We start from the raw sequence: 21,211 nt of genomic DNA, 5'->3' as shown, positions 1-21,211 counted from the left end.
AAACCGAGGAACACGGAAAAAAATGCAGAACAAGCCCCGTGTTTTTATTTTTATGCGTTGGCGCGTCACTTGTTTGTCACTTGCAAATCACTCTTTTTTTCAAGTGATTACATCCTTTTTGTAAAAGGCACTCCTGTGACTAAACAAAAATGACTGACCTCATGTGTGAGTCTTCACACGCGTGTCGCATGTCAGTTGAGGTATGCAGCATGTTAAGTCTACGCCAAACGCATTTGTGATGAATGTGAACTTATAACAGCACGAACCAACTCAAAACTTAAATTTTTATTACACGTATTAACTCGCATGAAGCTTGTATGAGTTCATATCGGACATATTAGAGGCCACCGTGGTGTGTCAGTGGTTATGGCGCTCGGCTGCTGATCCGAAAGACTCGGGTCCGATCCCGGCCAAGGCGGTCGAATTTCGATGGAGGCGAAATTCTAGAGGCCGGTCTACTGTGCGATGCCAGTGCACGTTAAAGATCCCCCGGTGGTCGCAATTTCAGGAGTCCTTCACTACGACGTCTCTCAAAGCCTGGGGTCGCTTTGGGACGTTAAACACCTTAAATAAAATGAAATCAAATTAGACATACTTGCGATACCTATAACTCGTATGAAATATATATTATATCATACTAGACAAATATGAAATAATGTGGCATATGATGTCATTTGAGGACACCAAAAAATCAACGTTCCGACACTCTCTCCTAGTAAAGTGTCAGCTTTGTATTTAGCCACTCGAGCAGTGTATTGTGCGTCATTGGGCGGTGACTTGCGCCATAGCAGATTGCGTAGCCTGAATAGCCACGTGCTTTTTCCAAAACACTTGGTAACCGTCTGTAGCTTTTCCGTCGTCAGAACGTAATAATACCTTTGTAATCGTTCATCCCGCAAAACGAACACATTTGTTAGAAAACAACTAAGCCATCAGTACCAGCACAATTCTTTCAAGAAGTCGCTAGTGCAACCAAATAAAGCTGGTCGGAGTTATCTGCTTTTAGATCACTTGGCCCACATTGACACTTGTTTCTAAACATCGCGTTCTAGGAAGACACAAGTTAAAAAGTATGGGGTTGAGCACTTATCCAGTTTTTTTATCATTTAACGCTAAAGCCTATCCAATTTTTCTTCTCGAAAGTCCGCAATTTTTTCAGCTGCTCACGCTAAAGCAATGGGAACCTATCAATATTCAGACATGCACAGAACTAAGAAACTTACAATTCTAATCAGCGTACTTACCAAAGAATTTAACAGCGAATTATGCTCCAGCGTCTCCTAGATTTTTGTAGAAAAAATGTTAACTTGATTTCTCGACGAGTATGTTTGCGAAAGTAATAGCTGTTTCTCGTAATTAATTCATTTCAGAAATTAGCGGCACACGCGAATGGTAAGAAGGATTGAAAATCTTATATGCATATGCATTTTGTTGGAGATGTGAGATAAGTACACTTCAAGCCACTTGAATATTATTGATGTGCATTTTCATTCGAAGGAAGAACCATAATTTAGGCCATCGCTCAATGTATTGTATTATTCGATCCGAACTTAAGTACTACCGTTGGCAACTTCCAAACGAACATTCATCTTTGTTCTTACTTTATGACCTTTGTCTGTGTGTGTGTGCAGCATGAACCACACTAAGACGTTTGTATATTTTCTACTGCTCTCCGTTGTTCTTGTGGAGTGAGTACTATCCTACCATTCCAATACATCACCAGAGTTTCTAAACTACCGCTCTTCAAGGATACTTTAAAGATTCCGATCATAAAGAAATAGGAGCGCAGAATTTTGCGTCAGAACTAGAGAAAAAAAGGAAAGACCTCATTTACGGCGGTGTTTTTTGCAAGTATTTGATGCTGAAGTCAGATTTTATTCAAACGGTGCTTCTTTTTCCTTGGCCAATCCATTTTGCTCCCCTCTAGAAAGTAAGCGCTTATGCCAGTGCAATGTAGCTTATGACCTTGTGGATAGCCTTAGATGTTGTTTGACTTCGAAACACATTGCGACGGCCTAGAAGACGACGAACCGTGCAGTGGCGCGGGCAGGAGTGCTCGCGCCAGGCAGTCTGCCAATTATGTCCCGAAGGCAACAACAAGTCATGCCATCACCACTTGTCATGTAGTCTTGCCGTCTTGCTGTAACGTAAAATTTGGTGTGAGGTGCTGATTACCTTTATCATCCCGGTCCCAGAGCTTAAGAGCTTGCTGTCCACCGAGGTTTTCCGTGGAGTACTCGCGTCTTCGCTCATCCCGGCGTTGCACCGCCTGTCAGATATACCTTGACGCCGCCGTTCTCCTCCGCCCCGCCTCAAGACGCGATCAGAAGATATGACGACAAGATTACGACCACACTGTTCCAAGACCGCTGCCACTGACCTGAGGCTCCATTGGCTATACCCATACACACATGAGAGCACAGCACTCCCGCCCTCGCCGTTGGGTGCGTCCACGGACCTCAGCGTTGGCTTTCGGCTAACTGTGGTTCCTCAATCTTCGTGGACCTGGCTTCACCCAATCATTTTCTGTTCATCTCTCAACGTGACGGCAAGCTCTTGATCTTTTCTTCTGTATTCGTGCCTTCTGTCACGCACGTCGTCACGTCCTACGTTTCATCGCCACTGCCTTTCTTTACTTCGCGTGATCAGGACGGTCGCTCGGTGGACCCCATTAGTGTAACGCACTAGAAGACGACACACTGTGGAGTAGTGCGAGCGGTGCATAATTCTGCGAGTTCAGTGCTACACAGAAATCGCACAAATCATTCAGCACGTTTTTAATTTTTGCTAATGCGCCTCTTTGGTGTTTTCTTGGTTTTTAGAACATCGCGTGTAGAGTTCGACCAGACCCATTTCAGCGCGAAGAAAAGTTGAAACGTTTTCAGCTTATGAACCATTTTTGTGCCTCAACTGCCTCCTTACAGTTCAAGCAAATTACATTTCGAATGCAAGTTGCCATATTTACAAAGCACTCTGGTAAGGGTACGTACCAGTTTGTGCTCTTACGAAGACAGTGTTACAAATATGTTCCCTTTTTTCTACAAACCCAGTTGTCGAAGCGGCTTGAAAGTGATGTCTTTAAATTCACAGAGCTATTATGAGTGCACTTCTATTCATATTGTGCATGTGGCAGGCGCAGCGCTTGTATCTTAAAACTAGACAAAAGACCAAGCTGAAAATACCTTTATGAAAGAAATCCTGAACGTGTATGCCTTCTTCAGTATTCCTGCGTCACACTTGAACGTCCTAGTTAGGATACAAGACGAAATTTGTAAAACAAAACAAAATATTAACAGTAAAGTTGCAGAAACTGCGGTTTTGTACACTGAAATATTCCTTCCAAAGTTCGTATCTCCGTACTATGCGAAGATTGTTTTTCAGGAATCTGAACAGCATTATATCTCAAAGAAGACACTTTTCCACAATACGGCTCTCTTGCCGTTACTAATGATATTAAATTATCTTCTACAACAAGTACTTTTCTATGCTTTTAATAATAAAGTAACTGAGGCGAATTCTGGCACTCAGGTTTCCTATAAACAAAGTTTTAGCTGTTGTTGTGGTCGTTGTTGGTGGCGGTGGTGACGGCTATTTATTAATAAAATAACAATGGAAGGAAAAGATGTTGCCAGCGGCGGCATCTGCCCTCGAAACGTGAAGCACCTGAGCTGCGGTTAGCGGGAATAAAAGGACAGGAAGAGGACAGGCAGAGAGAAACAGAGGAGAGAGCGATAGTGAGAAAGGATAGGAGTAGAGGGTAATATACAATATGTATAAATACAGAATAACAATTAAATGTGGGGTGCTACGCCGCGCATCACAGGAGTTCAGCCACCTGCCCGGAATTTTCACTTAGGGCATGAAGGCGACGTATCAACCCAAACCAGGCTAAATGATAACCAACAAGACGTGCTTCGCAGCAGCAGCTTTGGAGGTCGGCAGCCGTTCCAAGACATACTTGAGTACATTGTTGAAAGCAGACAAGGTGAACATTATTGAAGCCCACGCAATACGTAGAAGCCAAAACCAATGCGTAAGCACCGCATCAATGGCTCTCTCAAGAAAAGAAATACGATTTCTTACAGATCGATAGGGAAATGAGCTCGGCTGGTCCTGTGTCACTGTTGCCACATTAAGAGCTCTTGTAGTGTCATTGTTGTTTTTCATGTGTGTTTATTTTTGTTTAAGATTGTTTGCCAACGTATTTAACCAATGGCAAACCCTCAATGAAAATCAACTGTAAGTTAAGCCGCGTGTCTGTGCACTCGTCTCGTCCTCGTCTTTTTAGCTTTAGTGATAATGTTGAAATCAGATTCAGAGACATGGTATTACAGAGCCCAGAACAAGCCCTAAGTGATTTTCCGCCCGCTTTTGCACTTCTGAACTCAAAGCCTTCTTAAATGCCTGTGTAAACGCCCTTATTATGCCTCTGAAATACACCCGAATAAGATATATGGAAATGTTAGTTAATGCTTCCTGGCCGCATACCATGAAGAGACGCGCACTACAGGCCTGAGGTGAAGCGCATTCAGGATGACTTTGGTGTTTTGTTTTTCAAGAAAATACCAGGAAAACAACCCCTTTTCATCAAAGAAGCTGCGTACCTATAGGATGCAGTCTCGCTTAAACACGGTGATGAAAGCAGTGTTGCTCCTGCTGGGCTACTCGTTAAAAACGAGCGTCTAAGAGTTAGCCCTAACGAGACGTTTACATGGCTTCGGGCCTGTTATAAAGTCAATTCCTGTGTTTCCGCAATCCCGCTTTTTAAATACTAAGTCTACAACGATCACTCAACAAGTACAATTTGTTTTTATTTGCAAAATATGTACAGCATAATGCAAGAAAGTGGTTTGTTATTTTTAACACTGGTCCCAACACGCACAAGCAGATGTTCCAGCATTTCCCCAGAGAAAGTTTTTCAGAATCAAAGTATTCTTAAGGTGTATCCTTTGAAGACGTGTGCACCTATGCTCTCACTACATCTTAAGTCCTCAACAGCATCAGCGAACGTTGCGTACTTCGCTTTTAAATTTTGCGTGCCGCTGCTAGAATAAATGAAGTGGTGACCAGAGTCCTCATTCTGAAACTATATTCATCCATGAATGTCGATTGGTGCTTGATGCTTATTTGTCAAAAACCTTAGTTAGACAATGTAGTTGAAGGTCAGTTGAAGGACAGTGGTGACATTGTGCTAGGAGCACTGACCAAATTTTACACGCGCTGCGTCATGACCTCGAGCGTTCCTCAATCTTGGGAGAATGCCAGGTTTATATATAAGGGACGAAAAAGGCTTGAAAAGTTACAGACCGCTCAGGTTATTATCTGTTTCTACAAGACATTTACAAAGGTAATCACAAATAACATCAACACAACCTTAGCCTTCAATCAAAACACCAGCCAAAAGTACTCAGCAATCGACGATATTCACAGTCACTCAGGTGATAGAAAAATGCACAGAATATAAACAAACGCCATATTATAGCTTTCCTTCATAGATCAAGGGAAAAGAATTGGCTCAGTCAGAAGCTCAGCAGTCATTAATGTGCTGCGAAAACAAAGTGTAGAAAAGGAATGCCTAAAAATGATGGAAGATATACAACGTTGCTTCACCTAAGAGAGTCCACAAACATAGGCTCTTTAAGTTTATTCAGCCATTTTTACCCTTTCCATTTTTAATTGTGTGGCGCTGCAGAATACAGCTAAGGCATGCTAACTAGAAAACTGATTAAGTGATAGGGTAGTTAACGTTTCAACTATTAGTGTTAGTCTCCTTATTTAATGTGAGGCTTGTAGCCCATGGTAAATAATATCCTCGTCAGTTTTTATAGCATCAAAAATGCACTTGCTCTTAGTTCTCTGGCCCAACAAACTTTGGCTGCGGCGCGCAGAAATAAAAACGTTTTCGAGAAGCGTGCAGGCAGTTCAACCAATCGAAACAACCAAAACTTGCTGCGCCATACCGACGACGCTAAACGCGTTTTCTAAACTCTAAAACTGATACGGATATTACTTACTGTGGGAAGCAAGTCTATAAATAAATAAGGACACTAACAGAAACAGTCAAAAAGTTAATCACTGAATATTAATTAACCAGGTTACTAGTTAGCCCGTCATAGCTATGTTCTGATGTCGTACACCTCTACCAATTCTTTACTGAAAAGGTGCTCTGCAAAGACAAAATCCTATTTCAAACATTTTCAGAACATCTGAGCTTAAACATGCGGTATTGCGGCCGCACAGCCTTCGTAGGCCTCTACAAAGAAGGTAAATAAGGTTGTTATAAAGGAGCACACGGCCTGTCTGAATTCACGCCATTCGAGGAGGCTTCGGACGCCCAGTCGCCACCTGGTTGCGTCTCATACAGCAAATGTCCCGCAGTTATTCCTTCCTGGACCTGAACTGCGCACCTCCAAAATCGTGCCTTTGTTTCATCATATACGGCGCCTGCCTGCCTTCACAGGTCGTGAGTGCTTTACTCTCTGGAGGGAACACAGATACGGCTGCTCAGCCTGTACTTCTGGATCAACCTCTACCAATACCACATGGCACTTTGAGCACTCCAATGAACCTATCATCAGCCCCACCAATCGAACCGCCGGCCCTCTGCTCTCCTCAAAAGCGCCCTTCGGGAGACGCTGCAACGGGTTCCTCTTCGGCCAGCGGCGGCTCACAAGGAAAACGTTCCTGCTTAACCACAGACCGCCCAGTTGTATCTACCCACGGATCAGTGAGTTACAAAGCCACTATAAAATCTCTGGCGACGAAAAGCCTTACAGGTATAATGACCAGAATTCTGCAGGCAAACCTGGATGCATGTCTCGGAACGAAAAGTTTTCGCGGCTCTACGTCCAGAAAGAAGTCCAATGCCATTGTTGTGTGGCTCCCGACCTTAGCTGCCGTGGAACGTCCGCAAACGCTACAGTGTATTAAAGTTAGCAGCGAGGTCTCGGTGCCGGTACAGGTGTACCTGGTTGATGGATCCGACTTGCAACGTTGTGTTCTCTACAACGTCGATGTTAATGAGGACCAGGCCGCCCTTCAGCGTGAGCTTTATTGTCCCACTCACCGAGTGATCAAGGCACGTTACGTGGGGAAAGGGCGCTCATGCATCGTCACCCTGCAAGGCCCACCAACACCGCCGGCCTGCTTGTACTATTATGGCTGCATTTTACGGCCTGGGCAATACAAACCAACCGCCGTCTACTGCTACAGTTGCTTCAGACCTGGACGTATGCGTAGATCCTGACCTTTCACAACTGAAGTGGAACCTGCGTCAGAAGGCGCAGCGGCGAACAGATGTCGCCTCTGCAAAACTGACGACCACGACGTCACGTCACCCAGTTGCCCCACAAAGCAGAAGGCAACAGAAAAGATTCGTTATGGGTATTCTAAGCAAATGACTGAGAATGTGAATTGTGAACACTTCTAACCGATGTGAAGACTTCTAACCCTTATGAAGACTTCTAACCGGTTTGCACCTCTCCAGTCGGATGATGACGAGTGGCCCAAACTTCCCGTGCTGCACGCGAATGAAGCTGCTGCCCAGCAGACTTATAGCGACAAAGTGTGTAAGGACTGCCGACATCAGCAGGCTACAAAACAGCGCAGCATTCCGGAACCTCTCAACGATGACATGGTAGCAGTTGATGACCTTTGGCGTGCTCTCAAGGCTCCGATAACGCCGTGAACTGCTTGCCCGCCGTAGACATGCAGCGGGATCTGGCACCGCCACTAAAAATGATGAATCAGCGCCGAGCATGTACTGCCGAACAGCTTCTTTGACTGCTCCTCCCAGAGTGCCTGCTACAATGCCAGATCACTTTACAGCGTCCCTCCTCCGCTTCATAGTTACCCAGTTATCCAACCTGACATCTGTTCTCTTGCAACGCCTGGACTACTAACCGAAGATGGCGCGTTCCGGGTTTTCTGGTGTCCTCCAGTGGAGCTGTAGAGGCCTCTCCACCAAAGTGGGAGAGTTCAAAACTCGTCTTCGCTTGCACAAAATCCAGGTGTGTGCCATGCTACTGCAGGAGACCAATGTCTTGCCAGCAATTCCGGGCTTCAGTGGCTACGCGTCGCCTTCGATGAACGACCATCATGTGCACTCTGCACACTGACATCGTGTGCACACTGAAAGGTGGCGGTGTACGTTAACAGGCGTTTCCCTCACGTATGCATTTCTCTGGAAACTTGGTGCACCTCGTATCAGGAGGTAGGTGAAGTTGCTGTAAAATTACCGAAGGCAACTGTTGTGGTGGTATCCTACTACGTAAGATCAACGTATAGCGCTCCCTCTCGTTTTAATCTGGGCTGGTTATTGATTTTGCGTAGAATATACCCCGGGTGTCCAATTTTACAGAAAGTGACTTCAACACCTCACACCCAGACTGGGGGTAGCCTACTTCGAGCCCACCGCAGCAGGCGTGTGCGGGATGCCTTTGCGGATGCGTAGTATATTCTTCTGAATCCCCACAGTTCAGCAACGCAGGACATGCGTCACAGTAACTGTACCACCTATGCTCCTGATCTGACATGGTGGTCTGGCCCCGGTACTCCCTCGTGGCACCTTGAGCCTGACTGTTAGGGCAGCGACCGCCACCCTATAATCATCGGTGTTCATCCATCACGTGCTCACCGGTTACGCCGCAAGTGCAAGGAGGTCCACTGCAATTGTGTCCGTTCTACTCTCCAGGATCTTCCTGCAGAGTCGACACCATCGCTTCTTGACCGCATACAATGCGCGTTAAACAGGGCTACCACCTGCACCTGGGCAGACATCGATGGACCGGTTCCAGATATTGGTCGGCTAAACTTGTGGGCTGCTCGCCGACAGGCCGAGCTGGCAGCCTCACGTGATCCAACGTCTGCACAGGCACGTATAAGGCTGAACTATATCACTGCTAAGGCTCTGAAATATGAACGCGATATACCACGATGGCAGTGGCATGCGTGGTGCGAGCAGTTTTCTGCGAAATCGTCGAATCCATCTCCCTGGCGAACTTTCCGTGCCATGGAACACGGTCATCGTCGCCCCGACACAGCTAGCACCGCATGTTTCGCAGCTAACTTGTCTCCGGATGATTTCTCCAGAAAAGCGGCACGGAAATTCTTTCCAAAATATGATGTGTTGCCACCCTCAGCTACCCAGTCTAACTTGCCAGGGGTTCTATCTTACGTAGATAAACTGCCATCAGCACCAGATGCCTAGGGTATTTCGTCTCCTTTTACGATGCCTGAGTTGCTTGCAGCAATAAACGAGGCTAAACAAAACACATCGCCCGGTCCGGATGCCATTCCATATGAGATGTACAAGAACATGAGTTGTGCTGTCCTCCCTCAATTTCTCGACACAATACAGTATGGCTACATAGCTCTGTGCCTGAGACCTGGAAATTGGCCCAATTCCAAAAGCAGGGAAGCCACCGACGGATCTTTGCAACTTCAGGCCTATTTCTCTAACATCAACACTGTGCAAGCTGAAAGAGAAAATGTTAGCCAAACGACTGTCGTGGTGGCTGGAGCACCACGGTTTCTACCACACCACCTAATTGGCTTCCGTCCATTCATCGTCACTGAAGATGGTTTGGCTGTCTTGGCGTCGCAAGTTCTGTCATCAACTCGCAGCAACAGTGTGCGTACAGTCCTCGCCATGGATACCGAAAAGGCTTAGATAATATAAGTCATGCAGCCATTTTTCATTCTATTGACATGCTGCATTTCTCTCTTCGAGTAAGCAATTTAATAAAATCTTTCCTTGAAGGCAGACGATTTGCCATACGCCTCAGTGGTGACTCCATAGGATCACATGAATCTGTTCGCGGTGTACCCCACGGCTCGGTGCTGTCACAAACACTGTTCAATATTGCCTTCATTCCTCTTGCATGGCGCTTACATGATGTCCCTGACGTAACGTTCTTAGTGTACGCCGATGATATCAGGGTATGCAGCAGTCACCATGACCTACTAACTCAAGCGGCAGCCCTACAGTCAGGCTTAGATATTACCGCCAATTACGCTATGTCTGCCGGCCTACAGCTTTCAGTGAGCAAAACTACATTCATGTCAGTGGCCAACCGCTGGGGACGCCGTAAACTCGCTGCCACGCCAATCCGTCTTCAACTATCTGGAACCCAGTTCAAGAATCTTCCGCATTGAAAATTCTGGGTTTGTTTATACATCAGTCCGGAACGGGTACTGCCTGGCTTTCTCGGGCTAAAAAGCAGGCGTTTCAGACTTTGGGAATAATCAGACGTAATGCTCCCAAAATCGGCGGCGCTCGCTCCTATGTCGCACGTCATTTGGTGAAAGCGGTTTTGCAACCGCGCCTCATTTACTAAGCACAGTTCCAACACTTAACCGTAGCTCAGTGGGATCGTCTGGAAGCCGTCAATCGAGAAGCAATGAGAGCTATCACTGGCCTTCAACGCATCACACCGATTGTGCAAGTTCAAAAAAATGCTCAGTTAAATACCCTTGACGAGCTTGTGCAGCAGCGCCGTAATGTACGTAGCCTTAAGGCTACCCTTTTGCATTCACCGCAAACACTCCGGGCCTTTGCATGCTCACACACCATACTGTCGCCGCCGCCGTCAGTTCTTCCTCCATGGGACTTTGTGCAGTTGAGCGACAACAAATCTACCGATCTACGTCGCCCAACCTCACCTTATGCGGCATCGTCCCTTCGCGAGCGAATCGCCGAACAAGATATTCACCTATTCCGCGGCTCAATTATTATATATGTTGATGACAGCATCCAGGGCTGTGTAACGACGACTGCACTTTACTCTCCCTGCCAGTCTGCACTTAACAAAATGGCCAGGTTTCGATTCGCGGAACCCCCTACTTGCTTCTGTGCTGAGCTGCTTGCTATACAAGATGCGCTTCGCTCTGTAGTCACAGTTACCTTGCTCCCTACCGCCCACATTATCATCTTTACTGACGCCCTTCAAACAACTTGTCTACTCCGACGCGTCAGCCGCAACCCAGAAATTTGCCAGAATATACATCGTCTGGCGGCTCCCATCCCGCAAGCCATTCGAATTGAGTGGGTCCCACGTGACCTACTCAATTCACAAAGATCTGCAGATTCTGCAACCCGCTTGCCAACCCTACCCACGTCAATGCCTCAATTCGTCAGTATGGATGATGCTACTCTCCTTCTCACAAGAAAGGAACACCTCCGGCGCTGCACACGTGCTCTCGTCCCTCCGTGTGCGATAACCCTCCCCGCGGTCTTACCCGTGCAGAGGAGGTTGTGATTCGGAGGATCCGGGTCGGAGTTTCCCTCACTCCTGCCGTAACTCGGACGTGGCCTCAATTTCCCAACTTATATCGCTGCCTAGGATGTCCAGTCCGCAACTCACAAGACACTGAGGCTGACATTCACCACATGTGGGTTTGCCGGACACTGAAGCCAACTAGAATTCGCTACATGGTAGCAGCGGGTCTTCACCGAGACAACCCGCCCTCATATATTGATTGGACGCAGGGGCCACATCACCACTCCCTCCCCGCCTTCATTAGATCGGCACATCTTTCCTGCTTTATTTAACACCCACCCACTCTTTCCTTTTCTTTCTTTTCTCTTTTCTTCCCAACTCCCCTTATGCCCAGAGGCAATAAACAGCGCTATCAAAAAAATACCGTATTAATCCGCGATGAGATGATGATTGATGTAATTTTCTTTACAAGCAAAACATTTGTTTTCTCCAACGCATTTATCACTGACCAGTACAGGCAAAGCAGACCGGTGGATCAAAAAGTTATTAATGCGAGAGCAATAGATGACTATGTCCCGAGTTTCCTGTCAGCAGAACTTTCTCCCCACGACGACGTCGTCCTGTGAAGATAAATGTGCAAACGTTTGCTTTTGTTAGATAGTGTCTGATGACATCTCACTTTGGGAATAATATGGTCTATGTGGTGCAATTAGTTAATTATTTAAACGCGAAAATTACACTTCGACATCACAATAGCCACGGACGTCGACATTGTTTCTCTGCATGATTGCGTCGTTCTATAAAGATATATTTGCAAACGTTTGCTTGTGTTAGTGCCTGATGAGGTCTTGCTGTGGAAAAAATGCGGTTGATGAAGTGTAGCTAATTATCTAGCGCAAAAATTGCACTTTGACGTCACATTAGACCGTGTTAATGTCCCGTGTTTCGTGTTAGCAAAGCATTCTCCGCATGATTACTTCGTTCTGTTAATACAAACGTGCAAAACTTTGATAGTGTTAGATAGTGCGTGATGACATCTTCCTATAGCAAAAACAATTGTTTGATGAATTGTAATCACTTAATTACACTTCGACGGCACAATACCCACGGACGTCGACGGATGGACGGACGGACGGGTGGAGGACGGAAGGACGGACGGTCGGACGGACGGATGGATAGATGGATGGACGGACGGACGGACAGACGGACCGATTGACGGATGGATGGATGGACAGACGGAAGAACCCCTTTTGATACGAGGTGGAGGCCATTGCCACCATGCTCGTTTTTCCCACTTACATTTCATTAGGCAATCCGTCCAACTGAACGCCATTATCTACAAACTCGCCACTTCTCTAAATAAAAATTTTGATACCGACCATCTAACCTTACAGCATCATTCTGCTTTTGAACCATCAAATTTTTAATCAAGTTTTCCTAACTTCCGCAGATTGGTTCCCATGACCATTGCTATATCTAAACCCTTGGACGTCAGAGAGAGTGATTGTGCTTTCATCGACATGCAAATGGATACAGCCACATTTTAGTGCAATATGTTCAACGGGATCTACATATCTGCCACACGCTGCACATGTGTTATTTTCTTGGTTGAATTCCTTTTGTAGCTTCTAGTTTTCAGCGCTTCATCTAGCTTCAAAATATAGGGCACTGTCTCGAGTTAGCAGAGAACCATTCCTTTGTAGCTGCGTTTTCAAACATCTATGTTTTAGAGTTTGCTTCTTTTACATAAATTAATTTAGTTTTTACCTTCTGCGCTTTTCACCTACCTCCTAAATTGTTTTTCCACCGTCGTTGTATACTACATGCTTACTAGTTCGTTTCCTAGTCCTTTCGCGCCACTCCGAGTGAACGCTCTTTCTGTTTACATATTTGAACACCTTGGCTGTCATCTGCTGTCGTCTAATTTGTTCATAGTTCTTCATATAATGTTATGTAAAGCTTCCAGAGCTTCAAACGATGCCCAACTCATGTCCTCCTGTACTGCTTCGTTCGAGGTTTCGCAGTGGACACCTAATGATAACCTTCCGACAGCTCTCCGATTGATTTCTAGTGCTGACTTAACCTTTACCCATAGGCACAAGTCATGCCCAAAAGTGAGCCCTGGCATTAGTATTCCTTTGCAAGTACCTCTACGTACTTCATACCTGTGCACTCATGTTCTCATATGCTTCATTATCACCCTTTCTTCCTAAATGTCTGTTTGTGCTTTTTCGTGTATATCTGTCCTTCGTTTACCATATGCCAAAATTTTTGTATTCTGCCAGTCTGGCTTTTTCATGGTATTGTATTTTAAGCACCTGATCAGTAGAATCGTCTATAACCATAAGACCACACTAAATTGCACTAAATGTAAACCAGTGTCGTGTTCGCCTTCACAATAAATAGGCTTCTGGATATCTTCGACGCTATCAGCTACAAGTACAAACAGTCCGCATAATTAAAATGGGGAGCACCAGCACTACATTTTTCGCGCCTGATCTGTAGAATATATTGCATCCATTTTTTACTTTTTGTAACCTTCTTTCTATATTTATCATACAAGGCATGAAAAGAACCGGTATAGAGGGCAGCCCTGCCTTAATCGTTTGCCTGCATTGATAGTTGTCCTAATTCTTATTCCATCCGCGCATTTAATTTTTATTCTATCGCCATAGTTCCTTTTGGAACTTATCTTTAAGTATGTCCTATTGATATTCTATGTTCACAATGTCGTAGAGAGAGAAAAAGAGTTAAAGAGATAAAGAGGAGGAGTATAGGCAATGCTGTTAACCAGAAGGATGTTTTCATTGGCTACCCAGCCATGGGGAAGAGAGATAAGGAGACTGAAACGAAAGAGAGTGTGGGCGAGCGGCAAATTCACAACTGGTTCCTCAAGCCAGTCGCTCTAAGGGCCTTGTAGGCCCTGAGGGCAGTCGACTGCTGTGACCACGGCCCCAGGATCTTATCCTCTGTTAAAGGACGAGGATCGAGGCGGTCCGAGGCAAAACGCAGCGTTCGTCTTTCGGTGGCCAAAGCAGGGCACTCACACAGGAGATGCGCAATTGTCTGTTTGCAGTCACAATTTTCACAAGCAGGGCTGTCGGCCACCCCAGTCCGGAACGTGTATTCCTTTCTAAATGCAACACCGAACCAAAGGCGGCAAAGCATATTGCTTAAGGATTGGGTATACTGTGGGGAATACAAAGGCGCAGACCAGGATTCAATGCCCCAGAGGCTACTGTTGAAAAACTGGGCAGTGTCCCACGTAGAAAGTGTGAGCCCCTGTGCCAACCTGCGTAGCTCACAGGCTGCGTCAACTCTTGATGTAGGAATAAAGGCTGGACGTCTGTCATTGTGGGCAAATCGGGCAGCGTCGTATGCGTGGTTGTTTCTTGTGATACTGCAGTGTCCTGGCAGCCATTGAAAAATGATGCCATGACCTTTCGATATGGCGCATTGGTACACCTCGAGAATTTCTACAACCAGCTGTTCGTGCGACCCGCGGCGTAGCGCAGCTTGCAGGCTTTGAAGGGCTGCTTTGGAATTAGTGAAAATGACCATTCATGTGGAGGTTGTTGACTGATGAACTGATGACTGATAAAAAGGAAAACTAGTCCCACGCCAGTTGAGGAAGTGTGGTAGGTCGTCTTAACCTTCAAGGTGGGCCTCGCCGGGATTACCATAGACCCCGCTGAACTAGATGGCATGGCTATGCGATACGCGTATACATGAATACGGTGCCTGTGGCTAGAATACAGATGTTCGAACGGGATCTGTTTGAGAGCAGCCAATAATGTACCAGCTTTCTCTGTAATTCTTGAAATAGAAAGGTGCACCCAAGGCTTTTGTAGGCTCTATAAGGGCGAGCACGGTCTTCAGGCATAGGTGAATGCGATGGAAGATATGCGCGATGAGCATCAATGACTTTGAGAATTGCAGTACGTGACCTACATACCGGAAGAGTTCCGATATGATGAGGGGGTGCCCCTGTGAGTTGCCGAATATGGGCTCTCATGGTGCGAACATCAATATATGTAGTCATTGACTGTCTCCGGGCGATGGCAACAGTTGCTGCTATAGAGGCACATTTAGACAGTTCAAGCCGGATATGGGGAGCTTGCGCTTGCACAACTTGTGGAGTCTGGACGTTTGTGTTTCTAATGTTAATGAATATTGGTAAGCTGTACCGTTTGTACTCCAGGAATAGTGAACGGCACAGTTATAGCATCGCCATCAGTCTTTTTCTCACATTGTGTATACGAGGGTTCCACGAGAGAATTCTGTAGCTGAGTGCACCAAAGAAACCATGCCTTCCCTTAAAGAAGACGCCTTTGCCATTTATGCATATGGGGTAACGTTACATTGTTTTGCGTGTGAACGCCAGAATTGAACACACCTTGGTCGAAATATTGAGACCCTGCAGACGAAGGTAAGGCAACATTAGAGATGTTCTCTTCTGAAGTGTCGCAGTAACTTAAGGAGGAGTCACGCTGGAAGCCCGAGTATAGATATTTTCCGCGTAGATGGAGATCTGAGCAGATTGTGATAGTAAGTCAACCAAGCCGACGAGGGCAGGGTTGAAGAAAGCTGGGCACACCGCCCCACCCTGTGGGACTCTGTGAGAAGTGCGATGTAAAGACGTTGCTGTGTCCTCATTCTGTACAAAAAGCGACCTTTCCGATAAATAACTGCGTATGCAGCTGTACATGCGGCTTGCGACTCTCAGTGCATTCCATGGCGTCCAAAATGTTCGAATGTGTTACGTTGCGTAGGCGCCCTTGATTCCAAAAACAACGCCAAGGTGAATATGTTCAGAATTTTTTTGGTGCTGGACGGACGTTACCAGGCTAACCACAATGTCGATACAGGAGCGTACGAGTAGAAATCCAGAGGCAAATTTTGGATATATTTGTTATCGTTCCATGCACATTTCCATGCGTGTTAGCCACATTCTTTCCATCACTTTGCCTAGGCAGCTGGCAAGTGCGATTGGACAGTATGATGTAATGTCGAGCGGTGATTGCTCTAGTTTTAGAAGTGAAACCAGACGACTGGTCTATCATTCGACCGGAACCGTGCCTTCACTCCGTGACTTGTTGTAAGCAGCTAAAAGAGCCTGTCGGGTCTGGTGACCAAGGTTTGCGCCTGCGGAGTACGTCACGCCACCTTGCCCTAGAGATGATGACCTGCTGCAATAAGCCAGAGCAGCGTCAAGTTCCTCCGTGGAGAATACGAGATCCATTCGTGAATCCCGAGAGGATGGGACATCGGTGCAATTAAGCGTTTCGAGTGGATTCGGTAGGCCTGTTATCCTTGCGCAGAAATCTTCGGCTACCTCGGCCTCGCCGCAACTTTATTGGAGCGCGAGGTACTTGAACGGGTGGTGCGGTTGAGGGGACGTGCAAAGGCCGCGAATGGCATTCTAAACGCGTGACACAGGTTTTCGTGGATTGAGCGCTTCGCAAAATTCAGGAACGCTAAATAAAGAGGTCTCTGTTCCGCTCTAGCTATATGATGCATTCTGTAAGCACAAACAGGTTATCATCTAAGCGCCTACCGCTTCTGAACGCGTTCTGAAGTTGTCCGAGTATCTTACTCCTTTCTATCAAGTACTGCATTTTTAATTTCACCGCCTCATTGCAGCCTCTGCCAGCCTGGAGACCTTGTATGTCTCCAAGAGCAATGTGAGACATCACTAATGTCATTTAATTTTGCGAAAACCTCCCCTTTCCTTTCCACCGCCGGCGCAACCAGCAGGATGCTATTTATGCAATTAACAAAACTCCCTTAAGTCAGTAGGCATCTACATCATCCATTTAACTAAGGCTTTAGCCTAGTCACATCACTCTCAGCTTGTGACTGATCCCGATAATCAAATTTTAGGGTAACTGCATTGCAACCTTACCTTAGCCCCCATTTCCATGAAAACGCTTTCTTGCTTAGCATTAGTACGGTCCAAATTAAAGTTTGCATGCGCCATGTAAGGTCCCCAATTTGCTAACGTCCTTAGCACTCTCAAATCTGTCCAGAACTGGGCTGCTATTCGTACCCGGAGCGTGTCAGCATTTCAGATTCAGTTGCCCTGTCATAGCAACATTTTCCATACTTTCTTTTATCATAAATTCTTTCATACATTTAATCAAGGAGCTACACCTATTCCACGAGCTGATAGAATTTTTACTGTCCACTTTTACTAGTTTTATTTTGGCACAGATGAGAAGTACTGATAATAATTCGAGCTTTGCATGGGATGAGTCTCTATTGCTTCCTCAACGCCTCCTGCTATTAGCGCTAATTGTTCGTCGTTAATTTGCATTCCTTTTTTGGGCCTTCTGCATTTCTCTTTTGATCAGGGTTTCCATCTGCGGACAAATACTTTTATGATCACTTGCCAAACTACTACCGCTTCGTGTCTATTTACGCGTCTATTTGCCAGCTTGCTATATATTCTCTGCGACATTAGGCAGTAGTAAAAGGTCGTCTGCCTGTTCTGGGTTTCTCAGGTGATTTGTTTCTCACCTTTAGTTTCTCTGGGACGTGAAGACGTCTAGCGGGAAACAGCCCGCAACCGTTAGTGTTACACAGGAAGAGAAGCACTCTGGAAAGCCAAGGCAGATCCGCAGGCAGTTGTTCCGCGCTGCTTCCAGTAATTTCTTACAAGCGAGAGATCACTTGTGATTTCCCGGTAAACAATGTAGTAGCTTTCTTTCAATATAGGTGTTTTGGAGGAGAATAATTCAGCCACAGTTAGAACCCTATTGTATTCCAAGCATGAGTCTCATCTTTAGAGATGTTTTGGATGGTTTGGTTTGTGGGGTTTTCACGTCCCAAAGCGACTCAGGCTATGAGGGACGCCGTAGTGAAAGGCTCCGGAAATTTTGACCGCCTGGGGTTCTTTTACATGATCTTATATCGCGCAGCACACGGGCCTCTAGAATTTCGCCTCCATCAAAATTCAACCATCGCTGCCGGAATCTTTCTGTTTATCCTGATAAAAAATTATACGAGGTTTAAGTCGTCTTAAAAAATATGTGACGCGCGAAAGCGCGGTTATATAAGTGATGACGCCACAAGCGACATAATAGCAACGAGATGGCGCAAATCTCTGAGCCGTGAACTGCTTTTTCGTGGCTGGCCAGGGCCAAAAATTTGGAAATGACCTGGCTCAAATCTGGAGGTCACCATCGCGTTGAACGTGGTCGATTTTGGTAGGGCATCGATTTTAGTCCGAATCGGTTGAAGTTAAATTTCGAGTTAGGTTCCTTATGCGTATCAGGGTAATATTGAACATGACGGGGCTGTGTTCAGCTCCCTGAAGTATGCCTTCCTCTATTGATTGGAACAACATTGGCAAATTTGAGTATTAATAACCTTTTGTCGCTCTTTTAAATAGCATTCAACTGGTTTCTGTAGGCTCCATCTGTAGCCAAGACTGCGCCAGGCTGCAACTACCGCATGGTGATGAACACAGTTAAATGCAGCCTTTATGCCAAGAAAAACAACTGTCGCGATGCACCCAGCTCAAACGTCTTCTTTTGTCACAGACCTGTTTTGGCAAAACTCGTTAATTTCTTGGGGATACTTATTTCTGCTTTGGAGGAACCATGTGAGGCGTTTGTAGACCATCCGCTCCTTAAGCTTGCATATGCAACCCGAAACCCAGCCGCTTGTTTTGTCCCCTTTCATCTGTCTTTCGTCCCTCCGCGTTACATTTTCCGCCAAAATGAACTACATCCAACTTTCCCAACTCACCATTCTTCTGCTAGAGCTGAAATACCCTAGCAACATTGTACTTTTCAAAGGTTCATAGGTGAAATATTCACTGTACTAATGTACTCAGTGCACTCTTTTTCAAGAAAAATAATGGTGTCGAAAGAATGCAATCATTAATGTTACGTCTTTAAAGAAAATACAAACTGTTTTATTGTGTACTGTATGTCTAATGGTCGCAAGTGAAAGTTCAAAGCTTGATGCTTCTTTCACTAATGCGTAACCTACAAATAATACTATGCGCAGTTCGTTAGAGTTTAGGGGAAATAAGCGTAATTTTGAAAATACCTTTAGGTTTTAAAGCCTCTGGAGAACACAGCGCTCAGAGCTTCTTCCTAAACTTTTGGCGGAATACATATGCCCAAGGGTGCTTGAACGTTTCCTCCACGTAAGCGTGATAATCTGCATTTCATTGTCGGAGATGTTTTTAATACATCTTCCTGCTCGAAGACTAGGAAATTCTCTCCTCAGATGAACACTGAATATTGCGAACATATTATTGTATTGAAAACGAGTTTTAAAGCGTTCTTGATGTTTCTTAGCTTGTTAACCGCCGATGAAATGCACTTTTTCTAACTTATTTTACGCATTCAGTGTAAGCTGATTTTCTCGTTCTTCTTTCCAGGGCTGGTCAGTCGCAGAGTAGACGCAGGGTTCGCCGACGTCCATCAGTGCAAAACTGCGTCGGCCAGGTACGATAAGAATGAGTTCCTTATGAGACATAAAAGCTCCTGCAGGCTCACTGTTTTTTCACGATACAAAAAGCGATCAAGATGCACGATGCAAAATGTCAACTTTTACTTGGGTTTGTGTCTGCTTTGGAAGTATGAATTGATGGATTTAAGATTTGCCGCCAGCACGGGTGAATGGCCTACGCATTCCTCTCTCCTGGCCGCCCGATCGAACTACCGAAGCTCAAAGAATCTTCCCTTTGAGAGCTGGGCACTGCATGCAAGCCATAAGACATAAAGCTGTGGCAACCGTACAAAGTACGCTCTCTTGATATGGTTCTTGTGGCAAGTAGAAATTTGCTTCCGGAAGGCAGTGCATGTTTTAGATATTACCGACAAATCATTTGAAAGCAAACAAGCTTTCCTGGATGAACATTATCTTCATAGGTGCTAATGAAACTCACAGCTTTCAGAGGGGTAGAAAAGGAAGAAGTGTCATACCATAGCTAAACTGATTTTTAAGCGCAAGAAAACCTCCAAGACTAGTGGCTTCAAGACGCGTTACAGCACATACGAAGGCCGCACACGAAAGCGAAAAAAGACACGGAAAATCTCACACTCGATATCCTTCTTCCCTCCACTATGGTGTCCCTCATAGCCTGAGTCGCTTTGGGACGTTAAACCACCGTAAACAAAAAAAAAACAATTCATGTTGGTGTTTTTTCTTGCGCTATAAAGCTTTCTGAAAGTACGAACTATGTAGCCAATCTGCAAGCTTTGTTAAGCCTAGCGCTTCACGCTATATTTTTCTTCAGTGATACCAAAAAAAACTGTGAAAGTTTTTGTTGCTTCAAGCTATGTAAGATCAAGTGAAACTGTTGACCCTTTAAAGTAACCTGAGCAAAAATTTTCAAGGAAGGATTTTTGTTAGCTCTCTGTCGATGCGCGTTGAATTCCAATAATTCGAATTTTAAAACTGCATGCTTTTGAGCCCTTGAGCCATTTCTTGTGTAATTAACTTGATTTTTTTTTGCTCTGCTGTAAATATAGTTCAAAGATATGAAACGTCACTGCGCTTCATTAATGAGGTTTATAGCGATTGATACATTATCATTGTGTTTCTGGTGTGCCACAGTACTCTGATATTTAACTTTCCTCCTCTGTTCATTTAGTGCGACCCTTATTCGACCTTGCAGCAGTGCCAAACAGGATGCCAATGCGTTGGGATCATTGACCAGGTGCAAGGTCGTTGCGTGGATCCCACGAAACCGCTTCCTCCAGGAGCCTTTTATGCTAGATACCGAAAAGTAGAGCTCCCAAAGCCGCACAAAGGACGGTTAGGGAGGGTTAAGCTTCTAAGACGGGTGCTCGTTGATGAATAAAAGAGTGGTTGAAAAGTTCTCATTACATAGGATTTCGTAATGCTGAGGTGGTTACATGCGCTTGAGCCAAAATGTCTTTCGGCCAGCACTTGAGGAATTTTCTTTTGCGATAAAAAGCAAAAAATCGGTCGGGAATAAGAACTAAGGAAAGTAAGAAAAAGAGCAAACA

General features: G+C 45.4%; 1 protein-coding gene across 2 annotated transcripts; it reads left to right on the top strand.

Moving 5' to 3' along the window:
• Positions 1-1,562: 1,562 nt before the first annotated feature.
• LOC144107583 (uncharacterized) lies at positions 1,563-21,011 on the top strand. 2 transcript variants are annotated; one of them, XR_013309311.1, is made up of 3 exons: positions 1,563-1,688; positions 19,615-19,681; positions 20,833-21,011. XR_013309311.1 is itself a non-coding variant. In XM_077640662.1 (3 exons), exons 1-3 carry the CDS (start codon positions 2,333-2,335, stop codon positions 20,969-20,971), a joined length of 318 nt encoding a protein of 105 aa, XP_077496788.1. In that variant the 5' UTR covers positions 1,987-2,332; the 3' UTR covers positions 20,972-21,011. The 2 variants fall into 2 exon arrangements, 1 of the variants encoding a protein (XP_077496788.1); XM_077640662.1 differs by lacking the exon at positions 1,563-1,688 and adding an exon at positions 1,987-2,444.
• Positions 21,012-21,211: the final 200 nt, after the last annotated feature.

Source organism: Amblyomma americanum, chromosome 10 (genome assembly GCF_052857255.1).
Source record: "Amblyomma americanum isolate KBUSLIRL-KWMA chromosome 10, ASM5285725v1, whole genome shotgun sequence".
NCBI lineage: Eukaryota > Metazoa > Arthropoda > Arachnida > Ixodida > Ixodidae > Amblyomma > Amblyomma americanum.
The sequence above is the reverse complement of the archived record's forward strand: the minus strand, read 5'-3'. Positions and strand labels throughout refer to the sequence as shown.